General features: G+C 40.2%; 1 protein-coding gene across 3 annotated transcripts in view; it reads right to left on the reverse strand.

Annotated features, from left to right (window-relative positions):
* Positions 1 to 27883, reverse strand: part of XDH (xanthine dehydrogenase) — a 73153-nt gene that overhangs the window by 33328 nt on the left and 11942 nt on the right. The window contains exons 1-9 of one of the 3 annotated variants that reach the window (XM_084514309.1): positions 16049 to 16257; positions 10417 to 10474; positions 8501 to 8597; positions 7193 to 7301; positions 6071 to 6197; positions 5168 to 5229; positions 2078 to 2146; positions 1251 to 1319; positions 756 to 842 (exon numbers count right to left, since the gene is read on the reverse strand). In XM_084514309.1, the coding sequence (XP_084370435.1) occupies positions 756 to 842; positions 1251 to 1319; positions 2078 to 2146; positions 5168 to 5229; positions 6071 to 6197; positions 7193 to 7301; positions 8501 to 8597; positions 10417 to 10474; positions 16049 to 16102 (732 nt within the window). In that variant the 5' untranslated portion in view covers positions 16103 to 16257. Of the gene's footprint in view, positions 1 to 755; positions 843 to 1250; positions 1320 to 2077; positions 2147 to 5167; positions 5230 to 6070; positions 6198 to 7192; positions 7302 to 8500; positions 8598 to 10416; positions 10475 to 16048; positions 16258 to 27883 lie in introns of those variants that run through there. The other 2 variants (XM_084514310.1, XM_084514308.1) reach the window with 2 other exon arrangements.

Here is a 27883-nt window from a genome sequence, read left to right on the forward strand (position 1 = left end):
TACAGTGTCATGAGAGCTTGCTAGTGCTGTAGCTCAGGACCCATTTGGCTGGATTGAGTTGGGTGCAACAGCAGAATTAATAACTGAGATTTCACTTCTTAAATATGAAGGAAGCTGTAAACAAACCATGCACTGGAAATGATTGTTGGTTGGAACAATTCTGTCGTTACATAACAGTTTCTTTGGGGAATACTACCCTAAAAAAGACAGAAATTAAACATGGAAAGAAGCTGTTTTTTACCTAACTTTTGATGTAAGCCACTCAGGTTTTCCTCTTGCTATACTTAGTGGAGGGAAGTTGGGGCTTTCAAGAAGTTACCTTGTTCAAATATATTCAGTTATATCCCATAGCTCCTACTTCTCTCCCTACACTGAAAGTGGATTACCGGGTCATTAGCTCAGATGTGATTGTATTCACTATAAAGGTTTACAGATGACCTAGTAAACTGAAATCCAGATGTCAGCAACAGTTCCATCCCCAGATAGGCAGTGACTGGAAAGGAAGGCAACCCAAGAGCACTCAAGGGCAGCCAAACAGCTGGGGAAGACATTTAAGACTCAGGATCTTTTAAGCCATTCTGGCTGACAAGGTCTTTTTATGAAGAGGGAAGTGTTTATGCCCATGCTGCTTCTTTTATTGGCAGCCATTTTTTGCACTACTGTTTCCTCAGGACAGAGACCCTGGGGACATTCAAACTCTGCATGGAAAAATGAAGCCAGTGAACAACATACTTGGTCTTTTGGAATTAACTTACCATTAACTCTGGTGGGAAGATTGGTTCCTGTGTAGGATCCAATGGCTGGAACTCAGAAGAATTGAACAGGCTGGAAGACATCATTGTCTATGAAAGAGAAAATTCAAACTAATAGTAGGTAGAGGAGAAATCTATCTACATGTAACACTAACTCACTCCTTTTTCCAATCAAACACCTCTTAATATTTCATGCAGCAAATAATGGCAAACAGTGAAAAGATGCGACCTGGACCAGCATTCTAAGTTCTCCCTGTTGTATTTTTCTGCTAAGAATATGTGTGATCAGAAACCTGAACACACTCAGTTTTTTTTTCTAATCAAGTGTCATCACTTCCACATTGGCATGTTAGATGACAAAGGAATGTTTTCTGAGTTAATACCAGCATAAAAGCTAAATAAGTCAAATTACAACCAGTAGACTTTGACACAGAGCAAAGCACAGTTAGGTTCCAAAACACAAGAAAGAGGCAAAAAGTACTTTAAGGAACACCTTACCACATTGTCCTCTTTTTCATTCATGCAGCAGCCTGGACCATTGGCTTTTCCTCCACAACAACTCCCATTCTGAAGAAGAAACAAGTATACCTCAGCTATTCTGCACAAAGTCAGAAAATTCCAGCTTTTACAGTTACATTCTTTCCTTTTATCAATCCCTGGGTAAGAGAAATTTTCGGTAACATTTTTTCACTAATAAACCATTTTGATGCAAGAACTCAAAGTAATCTTAATTGCTAAAGTATTTCACACAACCATAGTCCATAAGAATTCCTTGGAGTTTTCCAAGAAATAATTTCTTTTTATTCTCTCCTTCCTAAAAATTCATTTTACATTCCTACTACCTTATGTCAGGATTCCTTCTTTTGATCCCTCCACCATTTGTACCTCAACTAGTACATAAAATTAACTCTTTTACTCCAGATATTCCAAGAAGATCCAATGGAACAATTTATTGGAATGGTCATTAAATGATTCATCATTACACTATGAAGTTTGGGAAAGATCACACCAGAGAGTTAACTGTTTTTTGGAAGTGTTTTCTTACACATTTCTTACAGTTGTCACCATGGTATTTCAACTCACAGATCCAGAAGCTAGATCACCTCACAGATCCAGAACATGGCTCACTCTTTTAAAAGCTATGTCATGATGGCCAGTCATGCCACTCAGGAATACAGCAGTACTTTTCCAAGACAGACATGCAAAATAGTTCAGACATCTCTGAATACCTGTACTACCATAGGGCTAGAAGAATGGCTATTACATAAAAACTCTACTAATACAATATTAAAAATTGAGTTTATGGCTTCTTTAATTCAGCTTACCATGCTGTTTTCCCTCTTACTACGACAGCATCCTGTGCCATGGGTTGCTCTGCCACAGCAACTCGAGTTCTGTGGGGACAAAAGCAGTTCTGAGAAAAATGCACAGATTCTAAGGAAATTAAGCAGATTTTATTCCCTTTTGAGAGAAATTAATCCCACATTTTCTATTTCCAAACCAGAAATGGGAGATGGGATGTCCCAAGCAAGTAGTTGTTTCCCCTTGCTTGTGGAAGGCAGTGTGATGGCAAGGGCATTTCTAGTGTACTGACCTCTTGTTCTTGCAGATAGACCCTAACAATTGAGTCAGCAACTCTGGTCCAGCTGCAGCTGTGAAGGCATGTGCAGAGAGCAGAGTAAAAGGGGTGAGTATATACAACACCCAATACTCTGCTCTCTTCAAGCCTGAAGTCCCAGTCTACTCAGTGTTAGTATGGAAGCCAGGTTACTGTAGCTGTGATCCTCATTCCACTTCTCTGAATCTTTTCCATTTCTGCTATACCTTGTTAGAGATGAGAGGATCAGAACTGCACAGAGCACTCTAGTGTAGGAGAGGTATGATGCAGTGGTGTAACAGTGTTTTCTCTTTTGTTTGCCGTATATATTGATTGATTTATTTATTTATTTTGGACTGCCAGTGAGAACTTGTGCTTCCACGGAATAATCTACTACACCTCCAAGATCATCTTTCTGCATGGTAACAGTCTGCTGCTCACAGCCTACCATTTTATACATGAAATGAGCCCTACATTTTCCTCTGTGGATCACTTTGCCCTGAATTTTGTATCCCATTCTCTTCACCACTCTAGGTTCATAAAGTCTTGCTGAAATTCCTCAACATCCCTTCCTATCTTCTCTATCCAAACTAACTTGATATCATCAGTGAACTTGTTTCCTTACACCACTGCACTTTTTTTCCCAGCACATTCAGAAATATCTCAAACAGCTTTGCTTATGCAACAGGCTGGGATTTTACAACAGCCAAACTCCATCAGTGACCTTCCGCCATTCAAAAACACACCACTTTCCCCTACCTGCCATTTCCTGCCTTTTTTTCATAGATACAAAGATCATAGAATCATAGAATATCCTGAGTTGGAAGGGACCCTTAAGGATCATCAAGTCCAACTCTTGACACCGCACAGGTCTACCCAAAAGTTCAGACCATGTGACTAAGTGCACAGTCCAATCTCTTCTTAAATTCAGACAGGCTCGGTGCAGTGACCACTTCCCTGGGGAGCCTGTTCCAGTGTGCAACCACCCTCTCTGTGAAGAACCCCCTCCTGACGTCCAGCCTAAATTTCCCCTGCCTCAGCTTAACCCCGTTCCCGCGGGTCCTGTCACTAGTGTTAATGGAGAAAAGGTCTCCTGCCTCTCGACACCCCCTTACGAGGAAGTTGTAGACTGTGATGAGGTCTCCCCTCAGCCTCCTCTTCTCCAGGCTGAACAGGCCCAGTGACCTCAGCCGTTCTTCGTACGTCTTCCCCTCCAGGCCTTCCACCATCTTCGTAGCCCTCCTCTGGACACTTTCCAACAGTTTCATGTCCTTTTTATACTGTGGTGCCCAGAACTGCACACAGTACTCAAGGTGAGGCCGCACCAGCGCAGAGTAGAGCGGGACAATCACCTCCCTTGACCTACTAGCGATGCCGTGCTTGATGCACCCCAGGACACGGTTGGCCCTCCTGGCTGCCAGGGCACACTGCTGGCTCATATTCAACTTGCTGTCTACCACGACCCCCAGATCCCTCTCTTCTAGGCTGCTCTCCAGCGTCTCATCGCCCAGTCTGTACGTGCAGCCAGGGTTTCCCCGTCCCAGGTGCAGGACCCGGCACTTGCTCTTATTGAACTTCATGCGGTTGGTGATCGCCCAGCTCTCCAACCTATCCAGATCCCTCTGTAAGGCCTTTACGCCCTCATTCGAGTCCACAACTCCTCCAAGTTTGGTGTCATCAGCAAACTTGCTCAAAATACCTTCTATTCCTACATCCAGATCGTTTATAAAAATATTGAAAAGTACCAGCCCTAAAATGGAGCCTTGAGGGACCCCACTGGTGACCGCCCGCCAGCCTGACGCAGCCCCATTTACCATAACCCTTTGGGCCCTGCCCGTTAGCCAATTGCTCACCCATCGTATAATGTTTTTATTTAGCTGTATGGTGGACATTTTGTCCAGTAGGATCCTATGGGAAACCGTGTCAAAAGCCTTGCTGAAGTCCAAAAAAATCACATCAGCTGGTTTCCCTTGGTCCACGATCCAGATCTTGCCTCTTAACCCATGGCTGCTTATGCTCTTTAAAAGGCTTTGATGAGACACTGTTAAAAGACCGTTGGGAATCCAAGTAGACTATATCAACTGGGTTTATCAACCATTTGTAATGTATCTCACTCCTGCTTGTATTCTCTTATGTTGAGTGTAATTCTGGATAATGAGCTGAAATTAATGGGCAGTATTCTGATTTCTGTTTTACTTTTGATATATAATACCCGCATAGCCCCATGAGTAGCTAGTGATCACAGAAGTACCTAGTGAATACTTTTCTTCACAGCCTCCAGAAGTCTTTTAGGAACAAAGGGACTAGAGAAAACTTTTGGCAAAGCTTCACTTGTCACCTATACAGTAGAATAATTTAGGGCAAGAGCTATATAGTTGTGACTTCAACTTCTTTCCAGAGTTACTTCACCTCTGCTGGTGATCTTTCAAGAAAGCAACTGTCTGATCAAATTTCCCCTCAGTCTGTTCCTATTCATGCACCACCCTTTTATACCTTCTCCACATCAGGGATCACCAGCAACTATTCAGCAATTATGAGGTTTTCAGACTTACAGAAAAGAATTACAGCATCTGATTACTTGTGATCCAAAAAGGGACCATCAGGTGGATCTTACTAAAGCACTGAACTTTGAGAAACTGTAGTGAGTGAATCATTCCTACTTTTTCAATGTACAAACCACATACAGCGTGTCCAAAGTTGGAGCTGGGGTACAGCACGTATATTTTCCTCCCCTTTTCAGGTCATGCTGTATTTTACTAACAAAGAGAAGGACAGCCAAAATTCCAGAATATTTTGAACACTATCTGAAGCCACTTACTTTAGCAAATGTCCTGTATCCCTCCAGAATGGGTCTGTATCCTGTACACCGACACAAGTTTCCTGCATAGCCAGAGCAAAAGGATAAGTCCTTAGTGTTATTAAGCTGAATGTTTATCCTCTTGTAGAACGTTCTGTTGTTTCTCACCATAGCTTCTCAAATATAGATAAAGCTAATGAAAAAGCCAGGAGGAGGAATATTTCATAAATAATTTTTGCAGCAATCTTACCACCCATTGTCACTGAAATTTTAAATTGAAATTAATTTAATGAAAAAACATTCTGCCCTATTCAGTATTCATTTACCTCAATTGTGCAAGTCTAATCAGCATACCAACCACCCAGTCTCCTGAACTGCAAACAGATTGATTCTTTTGCATCTGATTTCCTTTTAGGCTACTGTCAGAAACCTGGTAATAGCTCTCTAATTTCAGTATTAACAGGATCCTCTGAGGTAATTTTGACAGTCAGATTCTGCCCTACTCCATCATGTATATTGCTGTCACGGTCCTTTTTCTGAGGCTGGCTGGCCCAAATGCTCTCTGTCACTTTGCAAGCTCTTGTCCTAGTGATGAATTTACCTCCACAAGATGTGGAGGGCTCTTATAAACCTCTAAGGCACTGATCACATACTTGTTGCATTAAGCTCAGTGAAGTCCTGAGACCACTTGCCACTGCTTAAGGACACAAAATGAGCTTCTGTGGGACTTTCCATAGGACATTTTTGTTTACTTCATAGCACCTGATAGGTCTTCTAGGGGAATATGAGGTTATTTCTTAACCTCATAACAATTGTCTATCTTTCATGAAATACATTAAATGAAGGTGCACCTCCAACCCGTTTGGTGAAACAGCTGTTATGAAAGCAGCACTGGTTGCACCTCTGCATGACCGTGGGTTTTACCTTGGAAAGCATCTTCTATGTCTTCCATGTTGGGTTCAGGTTTGTTCCGAAGCAATGTGTACATGGACATGACAATGCCTGGAGTGCAAAAGCCACACTGGGACCCATGACTTTTTGCTATTCTCTCCTGGGAAAAGTAACAGCAGCTATCAGCTTGTAATATCAAAATGAGTTCATAGTTGTACTTTTTTTTTTTTTTTTTTTTTTAATTAAACAGAGATGTTGCAGAAATCTTACAGGAAGAGCTAAGGTGTTCTTCAACTAGATGTTCATTTAGTCTGTGAAGCAGACTTCAAAGAGGAGAGCACACTGAAAAGCTTGCATCTAGGCTTCAAATTCCCAGAGTAATTGAAAATAACTGTAAGCCTCCAACGAGACTGGGAGTTTTTCAGCTTTGCCATGATAGAAAACTAACTCTATTTCAAAGCTCAGTTGTTAAGAGCCTTCAGGGGAGGTATGAAAACAGAAGGTTTTGACTCTCTCTCATTCGTTTATGCATGTCTGACATTTTCTCTTTGTTGTTTGCTTTCTCAGACAGTACTGGTACAAGTCCTACCCGCTGTACAAACTGAGGTGAATCATAGTTTCCCTTAAAGGAGCAGTATCTCTGTTAATGCTGAAGTGTGCTTCCCTAAGAGGTGCACTAAAACACCTTGCTGGAAGAGCAAGACTTCATGTTCCTTTCATTCCTTCTTACTACTGCAGGTTCCTAACTGTGCAGGAGGAGAAACCAAGGTCATTCATGGAAAACTGCTGCAGGGCCAAAACCTAATGCAGATTTCCTGGCTCACAGTCATTACATAGGCTTTCAGCACAACATCAGTTGTCCCAGTTTCTGATAAAAGATGTGAACTAAGTAAAGCCCCAGAACAAAAGCATTAGCAATTTGGCCAGGATAGCAACAGTTAACTTGCTAGGGCGTAACAGCTCTAGAACTGACAAGGGAGTTTGATTCCATCCCTTAGCTGTTCCTGCAAGTAAAGACTAATCATGAGGACAGTCTCTTTGCTTTAACATTATGATAAAGGTCCCAATACACTGCAACATGACTGAGTAGAATAAAAAGAAAGTGAGTATACAGGGTTCTAAGGTTAACAATTAAAATCAACATTAATAGCTTACCTGGACTGGATGCAATCTGGATTTTGTGTTTCCTATGCCTTCAACAGTAGTTACAGCTACATGATGCAGGGCACAGATGGGGAAGAGGCAAGCATTGGCAGTATGGTGGCTAAAATGATAAATTAAGGTCATTTTCATTCAACGGTGCTGCTCAGCAAAGGAAAAGGGCAACCAGGAGGGCTGAAGAGTAATCAGAAACTGTGGCACTAGACTGGAGAACTTAAATAGATGTACTGAATGTATTAGAAGCAAAATCCTGCGGTACCTACTCGACCAAAGTTCTTATCAACTTCATCTAAAATTTAAACTGAGTATGTACCACAGGATTTGACCTAGAAATTTAAACATCATCATCTCATGTTAAGCTACAGAACTAATGTAAGTAATTTATGAGGACAGACTACAAATACCAAGATGTTATACACCTGGCATACACTCACTTGCACAAAAACATACATAAAGCACAGATCACTTAATCTTTTACGTAAAAATAATAATTTAAAAAAAAAAAAAAAAACATTTCTAGGTGACACATTAGGAAAAACTCCAGTCTACCAGCAAAATTCTTACAGGAGCTAGCTGCTGTATTTCTTTTCTGTCAAGACAGAAATAATGACCCTAAAGATCAAAGCTCCTATCAAAGGTCATATTGCTTGTATCCATTAAGTTAGATAATCCCAAATTAAAGTATCTCCAAGCAGCATTATTACAAGTATATCCAACATTTCAGGGCCTTCTATTCCCCGCAGGAAAAATAAACTAAGTAAACTAAATAAACTAAAACAAACCCGTACCTCTGCTCCATCCTGTCTACATTCTCTTTTTGGTTTGATTTCACTGCTTCACTCTTACATGATTTAAACAGAGGAGAAAATTTATTTCTCAGGAAATAGACATTCTGAAGGCTGCCACACAATAATGAATACATAGAGAAACCAGATTATTGTAGTAATACAGTCACAGTAAAGATTTTGTCATTATTTGGGTCAGCATAGCAAAAAAGCTATACTGCATTGCAAGAATGGAACATAAACATTTTCTGAGTTGGGAAAAGGCAGATAGACTGCACTGGAGTAAGTTTAGATAATTCAGGGCAAGAAGAAATGCTCTTCATCAGCACTGTACAATGCTGTTGGAAAAAAATACCTTCTGGTCTCAGCCTCCTGAGTCTATATTCTGAAAATGAAAAATGATGTTTTGGCAGAAGCATACATTATATAACACCTTTTAAAACAGTGATATGTCAAGAGCCTGGAACTATCCCCATTTCATTTCACACTCTGTCGGAGTCCAGATTGCAAAGGATACATGATTTTCTTCTGAAACGGATCATACTTGGATATCATAACAGTGCAAGCACCACATCCGCCTTCTCCACAGCCTAGTTTGGTTCCACATAGGCCCACTGAGAATACAGGAATCAAGGAAAACAAGAAGAGTGTTGGCAGAAGCCTGCTCACACAGTTGTCAATCAAGTCTCAGCAACAATTTCTTGCTGGAAACAAAGCACTCATATTTTTCCTGCTTAATAAGTTAACTTGACATAAGAAGACTCAAAATGCTGGCAACATGAGCTTTGAGATCAATATTGTAAAGCCCTGATAAGGAAGCAGCCCGTGATCAAATAAACTCAGAATAAACAATGATTTCTGAACTTCAACACCTCTCACTTTCCATTTGACTCAGAAAAGGCAATGACATGGGAGACAAAGCCCTTAGCTGAGCAGGAGTTGCTCGGGCACGTAGCCACATTCCTGAGACACACGGTGACATCTTCAGCACCCCTTACCAGTGGGGGCTGACTTCTTCCTATACCTGGTGATTCCTGCCACATGGAAGGAGCCCAAGCAGGGCAATCACACAGTGCTGTAGGCCAGAGTTTACAACTGACAAGGGCACTGCTCCTGAACTGCTCTCAAACTACCTGCATCTCAAGAGTCATGGCCTGGCCACTGCAGCATGTCTCTTGGTCCCATTTACAGTGGCTTCTCAAGCAATGGCCTCTAAGAACACAATCAGCAGCCCGGTTTCCATAAGACTGCAGGAGAGAGAAACTGGGAGCCAGAGCTATTATGTTCATGAATCTACATGCCTACTTCAGCAGAAATATAGTTTTCTTGTGCGACCCAAAGTTTTGTGGTAATAGTGCTTATCTGCCTCAATAAAACATGTTTTTCAAAGTACTTCTTCTCTGTCACTAGCAAGACATCTACAAAATAAGTTCATCAGAATGCTCGTGCACAAGATCAGAACATTTAAACAGAGTCCTGATTATTTCCTTTGAAGTTATTTACATCCAATATTAACAAGCTTAGGCACAAAAGGTCTAGCAGTGAAAAAGACACACAGGTACAGGAGACAGGTGGCTTGTTTTTCCCTATTTATCTATCCAAGAAACAGATAAAACAGGGCTGCTGATAGTTCTGCTGGAAACTACAGAGCATGAGTTATATCCTAGAAAACTAGAGCATAGCAGCAAAGCTGGAGTAAGAATGCATGCTTCTTTTTAAAGAATACACCAACACAGACATGAGCAGTCTAGAGCACGTCCACTCCCAGTTGGGCAAACAAAAACTCAGAAAATATGGAATGACTCTACCGACAGAACTAGACCTAGTATAGCCAGCCTCGTCATCGTAGTAATAGCTACCCAGCTCCTGAAGCAAATCTGAGTCATGTGTGAGCAGCATCTCAGAGGAGTGAAACATGATTGATTGCATCTCTTCACGTAAACATGCCTGTAGCATGTGGTTGAAACTTTTAACTCCAAGTGCAGACCTCTGGATCACCTCAGCCTTCCCTATGATACACATTCCATGGGATAATCAAATTATTGGATATAATAGATCCAGCAATATCCAAATTACTGGATGATGCTGCAACCAACTCAAGTGGCTGTAATGTTTTGGCCAGAAAATTGTTTACAGTTTTTGTGAAACAGAAAAATTTCCTTCAATATTGTAGTCATTTCTATCTTCCAATTGCTAGCAATTCTGAGAGATTGCCCTTTAAAGCATTAACAAATTATTTAAGATTTATTTAACGTATTATATATTTTTCTATTCTTCAATCTTGGAATACCTTCTATAATCTTTTCTAGAATGAAATAGTACCAGGCTATGCAGAACACTCCCTCCTATGGTCTGTGCACAGTTAAACAACAAACAGTTATGAAACGCTATAGGCTTTCAACGCCTTCTGCAGTTTCTTCTGACATTGGATACACTTTCTTCTTAGATAGGTTAGCAGAGTTGTTTCTGGGTTCACATCTTTTTCCACGACCTGCAAGAAGGGAGAGACTTTTTACACAGGGAAGACTTTACAACACAGCTGGATACATTACTTGCAAGGAGAAAGCTTAGTGTTTCTTCAACTTCTTTTCCAAAGCAGGGAGTAGAATCACAGATAAACTCCCCTTTCTTTGGTTCAGCAATGTTGGTTACATGTGTCCAGACACAATGATGCCTCGAATTTATTGAGACAGGGGAAAAAAGTAAACATATCATGTAGGTCTGAGTGTTTCAGCCATGGCCCACTAAGGCAACCCCTAATAAACCCTTCACCAAAAATAGCAAGCAGAATTATTTGTGAGCAGAGAAAGAAAGAGCAGTGTTTTGGACTTGAGTTTTGAATTCTTGGTATCTCCACGAACTGCGTATCAGCCTTATTGATCAGGCTTAGCTGACCTCTGACCCTTCCACTTATTACTATTAGAAGAGATGGAGAAAATGAGAATATATGCAGAAAACAGACAGAAGCACAACTGGTAACAGACTGTACAGGAAAAGAAAGTAAAAAGCAGAGTAGAAACCCTATTATAGGTACCAAAGGTCAGACAGCACGTACCAAATGCCTTTAGTTTCTTTTTCATCCCTGACAGCGTTAAATGTACTCGTGTTACATACATTAGTTGACATCCAAAAGGAAGTAATATGAAATCCTAACCAAGAACAAATCTCCTTTGCAGGTTTTGAGTCGGCTTCATCCATTCGTGAACAACACTACCAGCAGTTAACTATCAGATATAAAATGAGATTTTACTTTGACCTTTGCTCCATGGCCAGAAACCGAAGGTCTGCTCTTGCCCACGAGTTGCAGAGCCTGGCTTCCTGCGCCACTGTTATTAACAGAAGGTAAGAATCATTTCCAAATTCACCGAGTGCCAGAACAGGAGCACGTGTTCTCAGCTCTCACACACTGCAAGTCCTCTTACTGCTTTTAACCCAAATCCCACCCTGGCACATGTTGTTTCTATAAATTAATTGCTCCCAGTTTCGAATGGCAAAACGAAAGAGAAAGCATTTGTGTAAGCCTTTTTTCTTGCTTAAAGCCCTCTGCACTGCTTCATTTTTTGTCCCTGACACGTGACAGGACTAGTCCCAAGAGACAAGGTTCATATTTTCTACTTGAATCTGCATTTTTATAGCCATCTAATACAGTTGCTGCTACAAGGCACAATACAGGGGGGCTGTTTTGTTTCTGTACATTTAATTTCTGCACTGGGGATAATCCACAAGGAAACAATTCTTCCTTCTGTCTCGGGGATGCCTTCCAGTAAATCACGCAGCACTTGTGCTGCTGCTAGTCAAAGCAGTACGGTCTCATACCTTTGCCTCCCGTATACATACCAGCTAGTAAGAGCATGTATTGGTCTTCTCGTGACCATTCAGTTCAGAGCAAGCACATAAATCCCCCTGCTGCTGTTCAGTAAATAGACAGACACGAGCAGGTAATTCCAACAGAAATACCTGTGACTGACTCCTAGGCTCCCATGAACTGCTGGCCTTTCACAGACATTTCCCAAGCTAAAAGCCTTCCCCAAAAATCTGTACCCTCACTGTGAGTTGAGTTCCTTCCCGAGGTCTGCAGCAATGGCCATTGCAAACCCTTTCAAACCAGTTCCCAAGATAGCCAGGCATAGAGAAAAACCTTCAGAACAGTTTTCCAGATGAATATTTAAAGAATATTCACGTCAATGCTATCCTTAGATCAAAGAAAGCCTCTCAAGAATTCTTCTTGAAAGTTTTCAAAGAACATTCCACTACGTACTCCAACTGAGCAACTGAAGTTTTGGCAAATTGTTCCTTTTACAGTGTTATTTTGTTTTAACACACAGTGAAACACAAGCCTAAGTCTTTGTTCAGCAAAGCATGCAGCCACTCAGCTCCATGGGCTTTTAGTGAAGTACTCAAGCATGTGCTGAGTCCCATCATAGCCAAACCTTGGATCAACCTTACCAGCAAGTGGCTCCTACTGTGCAGGACAACGTCATGAACACCCTACACTCATAGCTCACACTCACAGCCCAGTTTCCTACTGCACTAACTTCAGACAACTCCACTGTAGCTGTGAATCTGCAATGCTGACAGAGACCTGGGGTCAGAGGTAAGGGTTATGAGCTTGGAGGACATTCATTAGACACACAGGAGGGAAGGGATGCCATCCAGAGGGACCTTGACGGACTGGAGAGGTGGGCCTGTGCAAACCTCATGAGGTTCAACGAGGCCAGCTGCAAGGTGCTGCATCTGGGCTGGGGCAATCCCAAGCACAAATACAGGCTGGGCAGAGAATGGATTGAGAGAAATATCTGTATTTTGTACACTTCCATCTGAAATCAAAATTCCACAGGCTTTGGAAGACATTTAATGTGGTTTCCAACACAGACATTCCCCTCACCCCCCTTAATATTCAGGATAGAAATACAAATATTGAGCATGTTTGAACTAAAATTACATGCTACATGTGTGACACACCTTCCAGTTGATGAAACCAGAATTGCCATTATTTCCTGTAAACTGTATGTGCTGTTTTCCATCATATTGCAGACAGGCAATATAACCAAGGTAACTTTGTGATAGTTGTGTGTCAACTTTAACTCTCAGCGAAGAGGTGCTTAAAATAAACAACCCAGACTATGAGGTATTCGGCTCTTCTGAGACTTTTTCCTGACAACATGACAGACCGGGCTAATGCAAAAGAGTAGTATTGGCTACCAGGAAAGTCCCTGTCTTATCAACCTCCTCTTACTGTGCAGTTTTGTACTACGGCAATAATATAAATGCATATGAATATCAGCAACCCATTAGCAATGCAGAGCTGCCACAAATACACACAGCAGTAACCTTTCCCACTGGTCATGCTTTCAGTCTCTCCAGCAAATTGACTGGAATACTTGGTCAGGACTCCAGACAGGTGGATCCATACCCTGATTTGCTACCTGGCGTTTCAGCAGCATTGCCTAGGAGCTCCTGATCACCCCCTTTCATCACAATCTCTCACAGGCAGAAGTGTGCCAGCAAACTCCATGTTTGTTGCCACAGACTGGATTGCCAAATGAGTCCAATCATCTGTTATCTCTCTTGGACGTTCATCTGCTGGGGGCATTGCTCAAATGATTTTGGCAGCACAACCAAAAAAAGGAACCAAAAAATAAAGTCACTGGAGGCTCTGGGCCTCCTCCTCCTCTCTGATCAGGTGGAACTGCGGTCCCATGAGCGAGCAGGGAATGATGCTGAGAGAGTCTCGACATGTGGAACGAGCTGGTACTGCTGGTAGTATTAATGGCTTATGGTTTCCTGCCTTTTTTTTTAATTTTTTTTTTTTTTTTTTCCAACCAAGGACTGCCAAGGTAACGTGATAAAACCTTCTCACTCTTCACAAGGCCAGCTCCAACGCGGTTTTGTAAACAGGGAACTGTGGTTCCATGAAAACTGCTACAAAGCACCAAGGAAGACAACATTCACAACATGTTCTTTAACTTCAGGACACAGCCAGAGCAGATAGAAAGGAAAGGTTTGTTTTCAGCTGACGGCCTTCAGGACCCACACCTGCTCTTTCTCCCCTTCTCTGCCTCACCCTACATCTGTAAGCGTTCCACAAAACCAGCGTGGTGCAGCTACGTCTCTCTTCTGCTTTACTGATTGCAACACATTTTCCAGGAGTTAGCCAAGAGTCTTTTCCAGGAAGACAGACTTTTCTACTGATAGACACAGAGCAATGCTCCTGTAATACTTAAGCAATCACTGATGCTGAAGCACCAGCTATCTCTGGATATGAAGAGTTAGCAAACATTCCCATACCTGCCATGAGCAGCGTATTGGTTATGAACTAAAGCTCGTCTAGCACCAGAAGAACAATTCTCTTCCATCTGAGTGTATTTAAAATACAAAAACCACCACCAAACATGACAGTATAGCCTTTGATAGGGCCTGGATTGCCATAGATGATTGTGGCAATCCCCTGTTGTAAGACTGAAAAAAGCTCTCAATTCAGTCTGAAAATTTGGGCTCACAGGGAGGGATCTGAAGTGACTAAAACCTTCACGGAAAGAGAAGGAGACAAATTAATGGTAAATCTATCACCTGTCATAGCAGAAAATTCATACATCATCCTATGCAACTGTTTCATGATCTCATTTACAAGACACAATTAGCTGGTCATAATTAAAACAAAGCTTCAACTTTTTAACATCCTTTTGGCAACAATTAACAGCTGAAGAGTCAGTTAACACTGACATGAACCATTACTGAAATGTGCAACCAAAGCTTCAGGAGTTGTCTCCTTTATAAAAGCTCAGAACCAGGGCTGACTTCTACATCAGTATTACATTAAAGAGACCTTGGATTAATTTTTAATCTATACTATGCAAACTTCATTATTCAGCTAGCAATTGATAATTAGACAAAACAAGGCTTTGACATCAAATGTCCCAGGTTTTTTCCAGTGCTTCCAAGTTGTATTTTGTTTTGTTTTTTTAACAAAACCTTGGAAAGTTCAAATTCCAGTCTAGCTTGGGATCCAAATTCAGAACTAAAACACCCTGATCGTAGCAACAATCTAATCCACATTTACACATGATTAAATTAGAAGGCAAGATCAACAAAAGCAAAATTGATAGGAATCCTGTCCCAGTCTTCAGGGCAGCGCACAGAGCTTTTTAACTAAATAAAAATAGCGTGTGATCCCTCAAGGGATTAAAAAGGCTAATTCTCTAGCCCAAAATTAGTTCTGCATCTTATTTACCCCTGAAGAAGGCACAAGGAACGTCCACGAACTTGGCCTCAAACTATACTGCAGATATGCAACCTTCTCCCCTCCCCAGGTTTCTCTGCTACCAGCTGCTCTGCGTGTTTCTCCACCCAGGTATAAGGAAAGAGGCAGGGCAAGATTAACACTGGGCTAAACTCAGAACTTGTATTCATACTTCAAAAGAGGTAGTCTTGACTTGTTACAAGTTGCAGAGAAATGAGATTTGGAGAGAAAAAGCTGAAAGGTGTGCAGTGTGTGCAGGCACCACCTCCCACCCTCCTGTCAGGCACCACGACTCCTGGGGGAATTGTCTGCAGCTGACCTGGGTGATACTTGAGTTTTCGATATATGCAAAACAGGATCAGGTAATGGGTTTTAGAGTGTAAAGATTTCTAGCTTCTAAAATGGAAATGGGATAAATATTTTCCTAAGGTCACTTCTTAAAGGCAAATGCCAAATTACTTACTGAACATATGAATTATAGAGACGCTTATATGTGAGTTGCATTTTCCAGATCTATTGTAATTACTGAAAATATTTCTAGTAAAAGTAGTTGCCCCAGAACTGCAGCAAATTATTGCCAACAAATCTCAACTGTAAAAGGAACATTGTATTGCTCTCTGAATAATTTAAAAACTAAAGATAAGGAAGGGAAAAAGCCAATAAGCAAAGCAGTAAGTGTAAGTAGCCTTGACAGTTTAATATTCAGAAGTGATCATAGCAATTTTGCTGGTATTAGAGAACTTCAGAGGAAGAAAAGAAGACTAGAAAAATAAGTAATCAGCAAGCCATCAAGGAGCAAGCTAAGAATGCTGGAATCTTCCTTACCTTTTTACCATTCACAAAGAAAACAAGTTCATCCCCTGTCTCGTCTGGCGCCATCCTGCACACCTTCCAAAATTGACTCAAATAGGGCCACGGACACCACCAACCCCTCTCCCCCCTAAGAGCAACCCTACACCTAACAGGGAAGTGAGCACCAGCGACACGACAAGTAATATGAGTCTGTCTGAAGACCGTCTGACTTTATTTCTCCGTAAGTAACCTGTGAAGCCCCACGTTATATAAGGGCCAACAAAGAGGCGTGCCAGCTGCTTTTGGTTGGTGCTTCTGCAGCAGCAATAACAGAAAAGGAATTGGAACAAGCAAAGTGACCCGCCCCCTTTTATATAGCAACAGATCAACTTGACTCACGATCCAGCTGCATTCCCTTTGGGCTATGCTGCCAAGCTTGGGATACTCAGGGTGCCACCGCAGCAGCTGCCAGGAAGTCCCAGCATTTTGCAACGCAACGCAAAGTCTGGGTGGGGGGCATTGTCCGGAGAGAATGCTTGCAGAGGTGGAGGAGAAGGGTGTCCCAACTCTCCGCTGAGTATTGACGACAAAAACCCTCTCTTGCCTTCTCTCCGTGCATAGCCATCCACCTGGCATTCAGTACGGTGAGGTCTTCCTCGTAAGAGCACTTCCTTATCAACTTCGTAGAGTGCCTGCAAGGCTCTTTCACCATTTTATCTTAGACTTTTAAAGCTACAGTGCTACCCACCTTCAAGGATGTAATTCCCACAGGTATGTACTTGTTCAGATTAAAAACAATTCTAGAGAGCTGAACCTCTGGTTCAGCACGTTAAAAGGAAGCACTGAGCTGAAATCATAATATTTTCACTGGGCTCTAAAGGCCTTTGTGCTTACCTTTTGTGGTTTAATCATCACATCCTGGATTCAGGTGCATGTCCCCATTGAGACAGAAAAGTCAATGAAGAATTTGTGTCCTCCCTTTTCCTTTTTTTTATGGTTTCTTCTGGCTTCATATGGGTTATACGACCACATTTTTTTTCCTTGCTTAAATCTTCCTGATTTTTCTCCCCCAAAACTGTTGCAGAATCGTCCACAGACCCGTAGACAGGACATACATCATTTTCATGAATAAGATTTCTAATTACTTAGTTCCAGTTTAAAACCACACCACGAAATTGCACAATTCCAAAATGCAACAGAAGTTTCCTAGCACAGTAGTTAATCCTATCTGCTGCAGTCCGAGTTCTGGGTCTTTGTTTTCCTTCTTCAGCATACTAGGTCTCATTAGTTGTTATTGATTTTCTACTTTTCTTAATATTCCTTGGAAATTAAGTCTCCCTCTGAGAAACCTCTCTAGTCAATTCGCTAGATAACAAAACCTAATTCAATTACAATTTTCAGAAAGTCTTTCCTTCAGTATATTGGAAATATGTCAGAGTGAGAACAGATTATTTATACCAGCTTTTATCTTCCAACTCATGTGGTCTACTGTCCAGCTCTTCCTCCAGAAAGCTCGTTTATAACAAGTGTCAGGCACTGTCTCAGAACTTCTTTACAGGTACTCATTTTGCTGAAAGTCTAGCACACAGCAAACTTGTGCTTAACTCTTGTTGCCTTACTCTACATTTGCAGGGAGCTTGTGCCTAACTGAAGCAGTGCTGACACCTACTGTTTGGCATCTCCCACTCCGGAGTAGCGTTAGATAAATAACACTTCTCTTCAAGAAATCTTCAATTCTTCTGCTTTCTATCTGTATGCAAATTTACAAGAACAACCCTCACATAGCAAGCGCCCATCTCAAAATTAGTCTACACAGCCTTAATACTTTTAAATAGTTTTGTAATATTTTAAATATCAATTATTACTCATAACCACAGGTACCACGTTACAGCAATCCTGGAGCAACTAGACATTACAGCATTAACATCAAAATCAAATGGAAGTGGTTTCGTAATCTGTATCTTCCATAATGCAAGATGTTGTTCGTAGACTTAGAAACACTTGTAATCATACGCCATCACTTGTTTAAGGAATCCCACACCTGGCCATGGTGAGAGCCTAATAGAGCTAAACTATCCCATGCTGCTTAAACCACTAACAGAATCTCTGGATTTACCATTGTCAGGTTTTATTTTTGACCCCATCAACCAACTATACAGGTAATACAAAGCGAAATGTAAAGACAAACACGTGTGACAGTGACATCTACATACAGAGAATATAAAGCTTCAGACCTCATCTCTGAGGTCTGATCACAGAAAACCAAATCAATTCATTCTCTCTAGCTAATGCTATACTCCTTTTAGAGGAATTTTCCAGGTTCTCTAAATAACTCTAAAATGTATAGGCATCTCCTATTGAAGTCTCTTAGCCCATTTGGAGAATCCTGCTCTAAACAACACAGAGGATTACCAGAAATTAAAAAAAAAAAAAAATCACACCTCAGCAAACTTCTGTGTCATAAGAAAATTTCCATTAGCATGGATATCCCTTAAGTTAGATAAAAATAAAAACTTCTGTCAAAAACAAAGACTGCTTACAAGACAAAGTATTCTGACCTGGCAGCCAGTGAAAGCGTAGCAGGTTTCCCATTTTAGAAATCACCCCTTTGCCCATTCATACCTGAGAGCTTCTTATGTTGCAGAGGTTCAGAATTCCCCACGCTCTCATTAACTCAGTAAAAAGTTCAGAGAGTAGCTGATATATTATTACATCATCAAGAAAAAAAGCAGCTAGCTTTTCTCATTCTGACTCATTCTGCAATCCTGCAGATCTGGCTGTTGCAATCCTAATGATAATCTCTTCTGCAGATGATCGTATGCATAGCTCAATAAAGACACTGAAATTTATAGAAACACCATTACTACCTAAGGAGTTCACCACCAGAATTAAGTAAACACATAAAAGCACAATGACAAACAGATGTCATGGTAATGAGGAAGAGGATTACCCAGAAGTGATGAGGTTTATTATTTTGTTCACACATTACTCTTTTGGGAAACGGGATGGAAGACAGGCTCAGCTCTGAAGAAGATGCAAGAAGAATCAAGATGATTTTGTGGAGGCCTTTATGAGGAACAGTTTGGAAAAGTAGATAGTAAAGAAAAGAAGAAATTCCCAGGTCTATAATGCAATGCCCAATGTATCGAAAGCTGGAAAGCTTTAGATCTGGAAATCTCTCTTCAGCTGGTAGAGATATCCCTCATGGCAGCGTGCACTGGTATCTTGTTCTCAGGGATCTCAGGACCTCTGCAGTCTAACCACCTGCTGAAATCTAGCGTCAGCTGTAAGATTACTGAGGGGCTTTACATACCATATATTCTACTTGATGAAGATTAATTTTGTTGCTTTGTCATGAGTATTCTCTGTATAATTAAAAAAAATAAAAAAAAAAAAACAAAAAACAAAAAATGATGTATTAATTACAGACTGTGAATGTTAAGGTAGAGAATGCTGTCCAATGAAGTCTCTTCTTCTCTTATGAGATCTGTTGGCCCCTGTTAGAGACAGGCTCTTAAAAGAAATGGACTTTTGATCTGACTCTATAGGAACATTTGCACTTCATTAGCCAAGTCTCCCAAAGGATCTCAAAGAACTGCAATCTTCCCAGGATCTTCATTCAGGCAGTAGACTTTAAAAATAAATAAATAAATCCATAAAATTGCCATACAAGTATGAAAGTAGAGTATTGGTTACTCTTTCAAGAGTACTTCTAGAGGTTAAAAAAAATGGCAATGTTGATGTGTTTTGAAGTGACATTTTAAAATTCCTTTCTGGTTACAGATACAGGTCTGAAAAAAAAGATCATAGTCACAAATCAAACTAGAGAACTTCACCGATGTTTCTGAGAGGATACTAGCTCATTACTCGTGAATCACTAATTGTCCTGTGTTCAGGTTGTAATTGTATGGATACTTTATAATAGCATGTATGCATTTCATGAACTACGACCTCTTCACCTGCATTTGATGATGGGTGGAGTTTAATTATAGTTATTTTCCTAGTCTGACTTCCTCTGACAGCACTAAGAGGAGAACAAACTTAGCTAATTCTGCCTCCTGTGGAAATGTACCAGTTGTCACTAGTCTGCAGTACAATTAGCAAAGCAAGCTCTTTTGTTTCAATCCATTTGCAGTTTTTCTTTCATAACCCAGGTCTAATGTGTCAGTCAAAAGATGTTTCAGATGGGTAACCTGAGAAGCAACTCCTCAGGCAGGTTTTTGTAATCCTGATTCCTTGCCTTCATCAACATCATCTTCATCAGTAGTTCACACAATACCGATCAGTTTTCTTGCTTCCAGGGTACAATGAGATAAATTTCAGATACCTGTTCTGAAAACCTAAGCAAATATACTAATATACTATAAAACTATTTGCTATCTCTACAAGTCTTCTGGCTGGCATGTGTATATTGCTGCTAATTACCTTCTCATTTGAGAATGCACCATTTTGATGGACAGTTTGTTCAAAAGACAAGAAACCTTTCACAGCTTTTGCTAATAAAAAAAAAAGGCTGCCTGAATCAACCTGACATTTGACTGTCTTGTCTAGAAAGGATTTGTATGCCAAAAGTTTACAAGCAGTCTCCAACTGCACAAGTCGGTGTGTGCCTCTTCAAAGACCGTGGCTAAACAGAGACACAGACTCCGTGTAGTGCCCTACGCTCTGACTGCTTTCTAGCTCCCAAATGCTTTCTACCCTTAAGATGACTGACAGTTTTCAACACTAGACCTGTCTAGACCAGACAAGTCTAGATGACTTGTTGTCAGTCAAATATGAGAAGACAGTTGCCAAGAAAATTTCAGAAGGGCTTTGTTATCAGTATAATACAAGATGACAGACACAGGTATATTGCAAAATAGATGATTACTGAAATAGACTAGTTGTCTGAAACTAGCCACTGTGGCTGGCTTTTACCTCCCAGGCTGTGTTGACTCCTCTTAAATCATGGATGATTTGAAGTGAAAATTTCCAAGGCCCTAAAATCAGCAATAAGATTGAAGAATTACCTTCCAAAAGAAATAGTCCATGAAAGAAACATTAACTGCTTTCAAAATGAAACTTGAACAGTCTACAAACTGGATAATATGATGTTATGCATATAATTGCAAGAGCTGAAAGTTGTTGCTTCAAGTCCAAGAACGTAAACTACCTCCAATTTTCATTAATTTGTTTAGAAGGCAGTTAAAAAATGATTAATTATTCCCTTTATTACAGTTCTTCCTCTTTTTTGCATGCTGAAATAGAGATCTCAAATATTTCTGATCACTTACTGTGACTACCATTTTACCTTCTAATGATAAATCCGAACCAATTTTCTTTTGGTTTGGAGTGGTTTTCCGTTTTAAAATGAATATTGTTTCCCTCTTTTTATTTTATTTTATTTTATTTATTTATTTGTTTTTGTATTCTCCATTATCTTATATCCAAAAACACATGATGAAGAGCTAACAGTTTTTATGGCAGGAAGGTATTTCACAAAGTTCAAGGAGGGAAAATAAGGTTATGAGTGATTTGCCAATAACAAATGAATCTTCAGAGCTGTTGCAATAAAACATCCAGCATGACTAAAGCAGACACCTATCGCTAGTGTAGATTTCTTCTTTCAGCAGAACACTGCTGAAGTATTTTGGATGCAAACATGATTAACAGCCTTGCTAACTTAGACATTAAGATGGTTTTTAACCAAACACAGCTCAGAAAATACTTGAGGAAATGACAACAAAACTAAGATAAACTATAAAGAGGTATGTAAGAGACTTCTCAAAGCTACTTTCCCCAAAACAAGGGAAAGGTGTTCTAATGGTTACTGAGGTTGGGATTATCCACCCTGATAATGGACTGCTAGGTGTTTGCTGCTAGTTGTGTTACTAACAACGTAGGAAAGTTCAATCACAAATCTATCTGGTTTCTGCTGAGTAAACCTGAGGCCTCTGTGCAGTCATTTCTCAAAGATCCTACAGATCTGGCCAAAGCATCTAAAGTTTAAGTGGTCAGACAGCCAATATTACTCACTTTGATTTAATAGATACAAAAGGCTTTTATTCCCCATGGGAAACAAAGTTGTGTTTCTGCAATAGGTGTTTTTGCAGTGGAGAATTCCCCTAACCTTGCATATTCATAAGTGATGGTGCGGCACAGCAGTGGGGAGTAGGTCCCACTGTCCCAAAATAAGGAGGACAGCTAAGAAAAGCAGGATGAGCAGTACGTCAAAGCAGGCTCTGCTCCACCACTTCCACCCTGTGGAAGACAAAGCAGCTACAAAGATGGAGAGAAGAACCCCAGTCCAGTAGAACACCCATAAGACCAAGGAATGGAAACCAGTCTCATACACGATGACGATGATTTCACAAACAGCAGAAATTGATGGCAGACAGGCTTTCACTGGACTCCGTTTGGAAGCTACATTTTATCCTTTAAAGGCAGGATTCATTTACCCTATTTGTCTCTTCCTATGAGATGCAGCCCTAAACAAACTGACCTTCAAAGCCCCATTTTGATCTATGGAGTGGAGTCATGTATTGAGTAATCTCCATTTTTCCACGAATACATCCATTATTTGGTATAAAAAGACATTTCCAGTTTTGTTAATTGTTTATATAGTCTATACCTAGCTTTTAGAATATTTTAAGTGTATAAAAGTATCATTTTCAAAGGCAGATTCGTAGAAAACCCGTCTTTTTACACACTCCACTTTCATGTGGGTAACAAAGGGCTAGATTTAGATTTTTCTCTCATCTTCTGGAGGAAATTGTTGTGGTACAGAAAAGTTAAATGACCTGGCCAAACAGCTGGACAAACAGTGATGACACCAAGGGTGAAATTTTCAAATGCTTTCTCACCGGACTCAGTGGGAGAGAAGTTAAATAAACACTGCATGATATCTGAAAAATTCCACTTAGTGGGAAACCACCCCTGGTTTCACTGAGATCAGAATCTGAATGCAAATTGTCTGCAATGTTGACTGAAATTTAACATGTATATAGCTTGTTTACACTTATTGGTGTTGATGTCCCAGCAAAAAGGATGCAATATAAGAGCAATAAAAAGTGAGTAAATAAAAAGTAAGTAAAGTAAATAAAATAAATGTTTGAATGTTTTCCCACACTGATCTGGAAGGCATGAAAATTACATAAATATGAAAAGACAATGTAATAGTAATAATTTTCCTGGAAATGTTTTGTTTTCTTGACTAAGAAACAGCTATAGAGTAGTTTATTCCACAGTACGTAATCTTGTGAGTAGGGAGAGTTTACCAAGAGCAGAATGTTCAAAGACTATTCTGTTGTAACAATTCAGTGATGTGTTAATGAATTACTGAATGACTAGTGCTGAATAGCTGTATTCACTAATACAGATAATGTTGCAATCTGCTAAGACAAACTGAATTGTTTAATTTATATTTACATATCTTACCTGTATTTCATGGTGATGCTATTATGGTAAAACAACTAAAAAATATATTACTTATAAAATTGATTCCTTTCCAGTTTGGAGGCATGGAGTGTACCATTATTAATGCTGCCTTTGAATTTATAAGACCTGTTCCTAAATTTCAACATGCAGCATAAACAACGTTTGTGTCAGCATTGCCTGTGAGAAAAAACATTATTGCCCTTGATCTCTTAACCGCACTGATGTCAGAAGACGTTTCGATGCAGGAGGATGACATGCTGCTCAGGATAAACTAATGGGGGAAAAAAAGATTCCATGTTCAGGGTCTGCTAATCAGTGAATGCCTGACGCAGCAGCAAATTCACAGAAAACACGTCCCTATTGGGTGAGGAAAGGGAGCGGGTCCTGAACTCAGTTTGCTGGGGAGATCGGCAGCAGTACTGGTAGGGTCAAGGGCCCAGCAGTCAGTGCCTGGGCCCTGTGCCCAGTGAGGGGCAGGCGGGGATGGTCAGCAAGGCACCCAGTAGGGCTGTCTCCTCACCTGCCCTGCTCTGTCCAGCCTACAACCAAGAGAGAGACTGCCAGCCATGAGATATCATTGACTGCCCACTGATGGCAGCTCTACCACCCAAAGCCTTGGTGGAGACAAGTTGAAATGCAGCAAATCCTCTCATAAGTATAATTATCAAAGATGAAGGAACTGGAAAAAAAACACATTCCACTGTTTATGTAAATAGTAACGTAAAGCGAGTATATACACTATACTGAGCATAATGTGATCTCGCCCTCCTTTCAGTCCAAGGCACTCAATCTAGTGACTAAGCATTAAAATTGTTGAGATGGTCTCTTCACTCTGTTAGTGCTTGCTATTTCAAGACAGCCCATAACAGGCTTGTAGACAGTGCTAGGCATCTAAAGCTAGGGAAAAGAAAGAGCTTGACAAGGGCAACACAAACATTTAAACAATGAAAAATTCATGATCATGAGAAAAATTATTTCAGGGGACAAATGGGAAAGTAATTTTGTTCTTTTGGGAAAAAAAAAAAAATATATATATATATATATATATCTCTAAATGATTCCACCTCTATCACTTAAACTCTTCTAGCCCCTACCCTGACTGACCAGTCGGGGCAGGATGGCTTCCTGTCGTACTCAACTTCTGCGTTACACAGGACTCTTAAACTGCTGCCCTGACAAGCTATAAATAATTAACTTAATCCACACTGTGCAAGGAACAGGGCAACAGATTACAAAATCCGTTTATGCAATTGACAAGTGTTACATTGGGACATTCAGAACATACCTCAGCTGCCTTTGTCCTTTCTGTTTCCAGTTCCTAAACTGATGATGGAAAGCACTGAGAAAAATAAATGTCTCATAAGCAAGATTTTATTCAAATATGGACAGCCTACAGAGGACTAATAGAAAAAAAATACAGAAGTCACTTATTGACAGTCTTTCATTATAGACTTACTAATGCTTAACTAAAAGAAAAACAGTTCTTTGCTCTATTTATTCCACTGAGAAAAGCGAAAGCAATCTGAAACATGGTAACAGAGATAAACAGGGTAAATAATCCACATAACTTGTTTTCTCTTTTGTCCTTTCAGTTTGTGATCTGAGAAGTAGCAGTTACATTGTATGCTTTTTATTTTAAAGTCTTCAGAAATCTTTGCAGCACTTCATATATTCACTTGATATATTGATATGTAAAATCTCTGCAATCATATACCACAATGCAAAAAGCTTCCATGCTACTGTAACTGACTAATCATAATTTTGAGTACTATTAAATCATTTAAACATCATTATCCAAATGACAATATTAATTTCCTCGACTGCAGAAGAACCTCTTGTCAGATTGTTTGGTGAGACCTTGTAAACCTCCTCACTTGCTCCAAGTTGAAAAATCCAACCAAATTTTTGTTGTTCCCTTTCCATATACAGGATGTATCAAAATCATTAAACTTTAAAGACCATTAAACTGCTGATCAGTTTAATATTGCATCTCACACGTTATTTTAAATAACCATCTTTGATTGTGAGGATCATCTGAATGAAGAGCTGACAATTGGTTAGTAGTTACAGCAGGACAGCGAAACACTCTTTCCTCAAGTGAAAGAAGAAATTATTCCAGATGACATCATGGGTAAATAGGGTAAAAATCACACTTCAAAAAAGCCAAGCAGGCAACACTTATCACAGATGGTCTCTGAGAAGGTGCAACAAATGATTTACACCGTAAACAGGTCTAGAGCTTTCTTCTACTAAGTCAGAAGACAATTATTTAATGACCTATTTTGTATTTCAAGAGTTCTGCAGCCAGTCGCACAGCCCAGCATTCAGCCTGGGCTGAACAATGCCCCAGGAGGGAATGTGACCTTACAGGGCTTTCTGTCTGGCAGCCTTGCACTCAGATATGTTGATATACCCGAGCTGCAAAACATATATCCGCAGTAAGTTCAGCAGAGGTCAGTGTTTGTACAGTCAGACATCTCACCTATGGTTATGGTGAGTCACCTGGAGATTTCTATCTGGCTCCATAGCTTCTTTTACGAGAAAGGAAAGGCTGGAGCAGATGGCTCCTAAGGCTTCCTTTGTGTATCTTTTCATTTCCTTCAGTTTTACGTTTTACACTGCTACCTAACTATCTTAAGAGTGTAAGTCTTACTCCTCTCAGCAATCTTCTGGTTTCTCTCTCTTTGAATAATCTAGGTCTTTCAAAGAACCACTCATTTTCCAGAGAAGCGATAACAGGTGCTTGCCTCAAAGACATTTCTTGAATAGATCCCGTTGCTGTTTCATAAGAACCATGCTAAAAGAACAGAATGTATTCTATTTGGCTTTCTCTTATCTAGCACTCATTCAGGCATCTTTTGCTGCTGCAAAAATTAGTGTTCACACTAAATCAAAAGAAGTTTCCCTTTCTGTTTAAGGCAAGTTAACAGACCCCAACACCTGTCCAGCTAGGCTTAAAAGCACATTGTGAGGAGGCATTCAGGTCTGTTGTGCATGGAAAAATCATAAATAGTATACTTAAAAAAAAATAAAAACAATAATAAATAAAATAAAATAAACAGTACTGGCTTCTGAAGCAGCTCATTTAAAGTACTTAGAAATGAGAGAGCTTTATGTGATTTATGGGATATATACATTTAATATCTTACCTAGACTTCTGATTCTGCTTTTTTCCCCTCCCTCCTGTTTATAGGACAGTGAGTTTTCATCATGGAATGGCTCATAACTATATTCACTAAATATAACTTCTTTTATTGTCAGCTTCTCAAACAAAGTGCTCCTAATACATCCAGTACTTTGAAAGGCTCTGTGGTGTTTTCCCCTCCCAAGCAATTACAGTCAGTCCCAGTAAATTATGAGAAATATCTCAATGATTTTCTTGACAGTGTCTTCTGTGAAGCTAATTTATTCACAACTGCAATGGCAGATGTCCTGTGAAGAGAAGCACACAGTAAATCATAATCTCATATTCCCTATTACCCAATGCTTAATTCCTCCTATTTCCTCACTGGTGAGTACTACAGATTCACAAACTACTCGACGCTTTTCTATACCATGTATGTACAATTTAATTTGACCAAACTTTAATTTCTCCTCTTCCCCTTATTTTTTTCCCTTCTTCTCTCATGATATCTGTCCTGATAATAAAAAGATCATCCACATATTTGTAACAGTAAAAGCCCTTCCAGAGGTCAGAATTGCTCTAAAATGTGCTCTAAAACTTGCCCAAATAAATTTGGTGATTCTGGGAACCCCTGAGGTAAAACTGTCCATCTATATTGTTGTTCCTATCCTATTTCAGGGTCTTAACTCTCAAAGGCAAATATGCTTCTGCTCACAGGGTCCACTGGACAGGCCCAAAAGGCATCTTTTCAATCTGTCACAGTGAACCACTTATGCTCATGTGGGATCTTGCTCATCATGGATTTGGATCCACAGGGTGGCACTTCCACACTACCCCATTAATTTTTCATAGATCCTGTACCAGTTGGCAAGAACCAGCAGCCTTCCTTACACCAGAAGGGCAGGAGTGTTAAAGGGAGACTTGCATGGCTCCAATAATTTATCTTAAATCAGAGATAAAAGGACTGATTAAAGACTAATTCGTCCCTCAGTTAAGATAGGGTATTGCTTAAGCTTTATTGCCTCATGTCCCTCCTGCAAATCTATCCTCAGGGGAGCAATATTAATTCCTCCTCTATTTCCTTCCTTGACCCACTCTATGGGGTCTATTTCTTTTTTGTCATCTTCTGTCAATAACTTCATTAAAACTGTTATTCCAGTCTGACAATTTATTATTTGAATACCCAATTTCAGCATCAAATCCCTTCCCAACAAATTAGTCCCTGCCTCAAGTGTGTACAAGAATTGCCCAGTGATTGTTTTATCCTCTAGTCTCAGTTTAGAGTCTCCAAAAAGGTGGCAGTGTTATTCCAGTCCCTTCTGTCCCAG

Source organism: Aythya ferina (genome assembly GCF_964211825.1).
Source record: "Aythya ferina genome assembly, chromosome: 3".
Classification (NCBI taxonomy): Eukaryota; Metazoa; Chordata; class Aves; order Anseriformes; family Anatidae; genus Aythya; species Aythya ferina.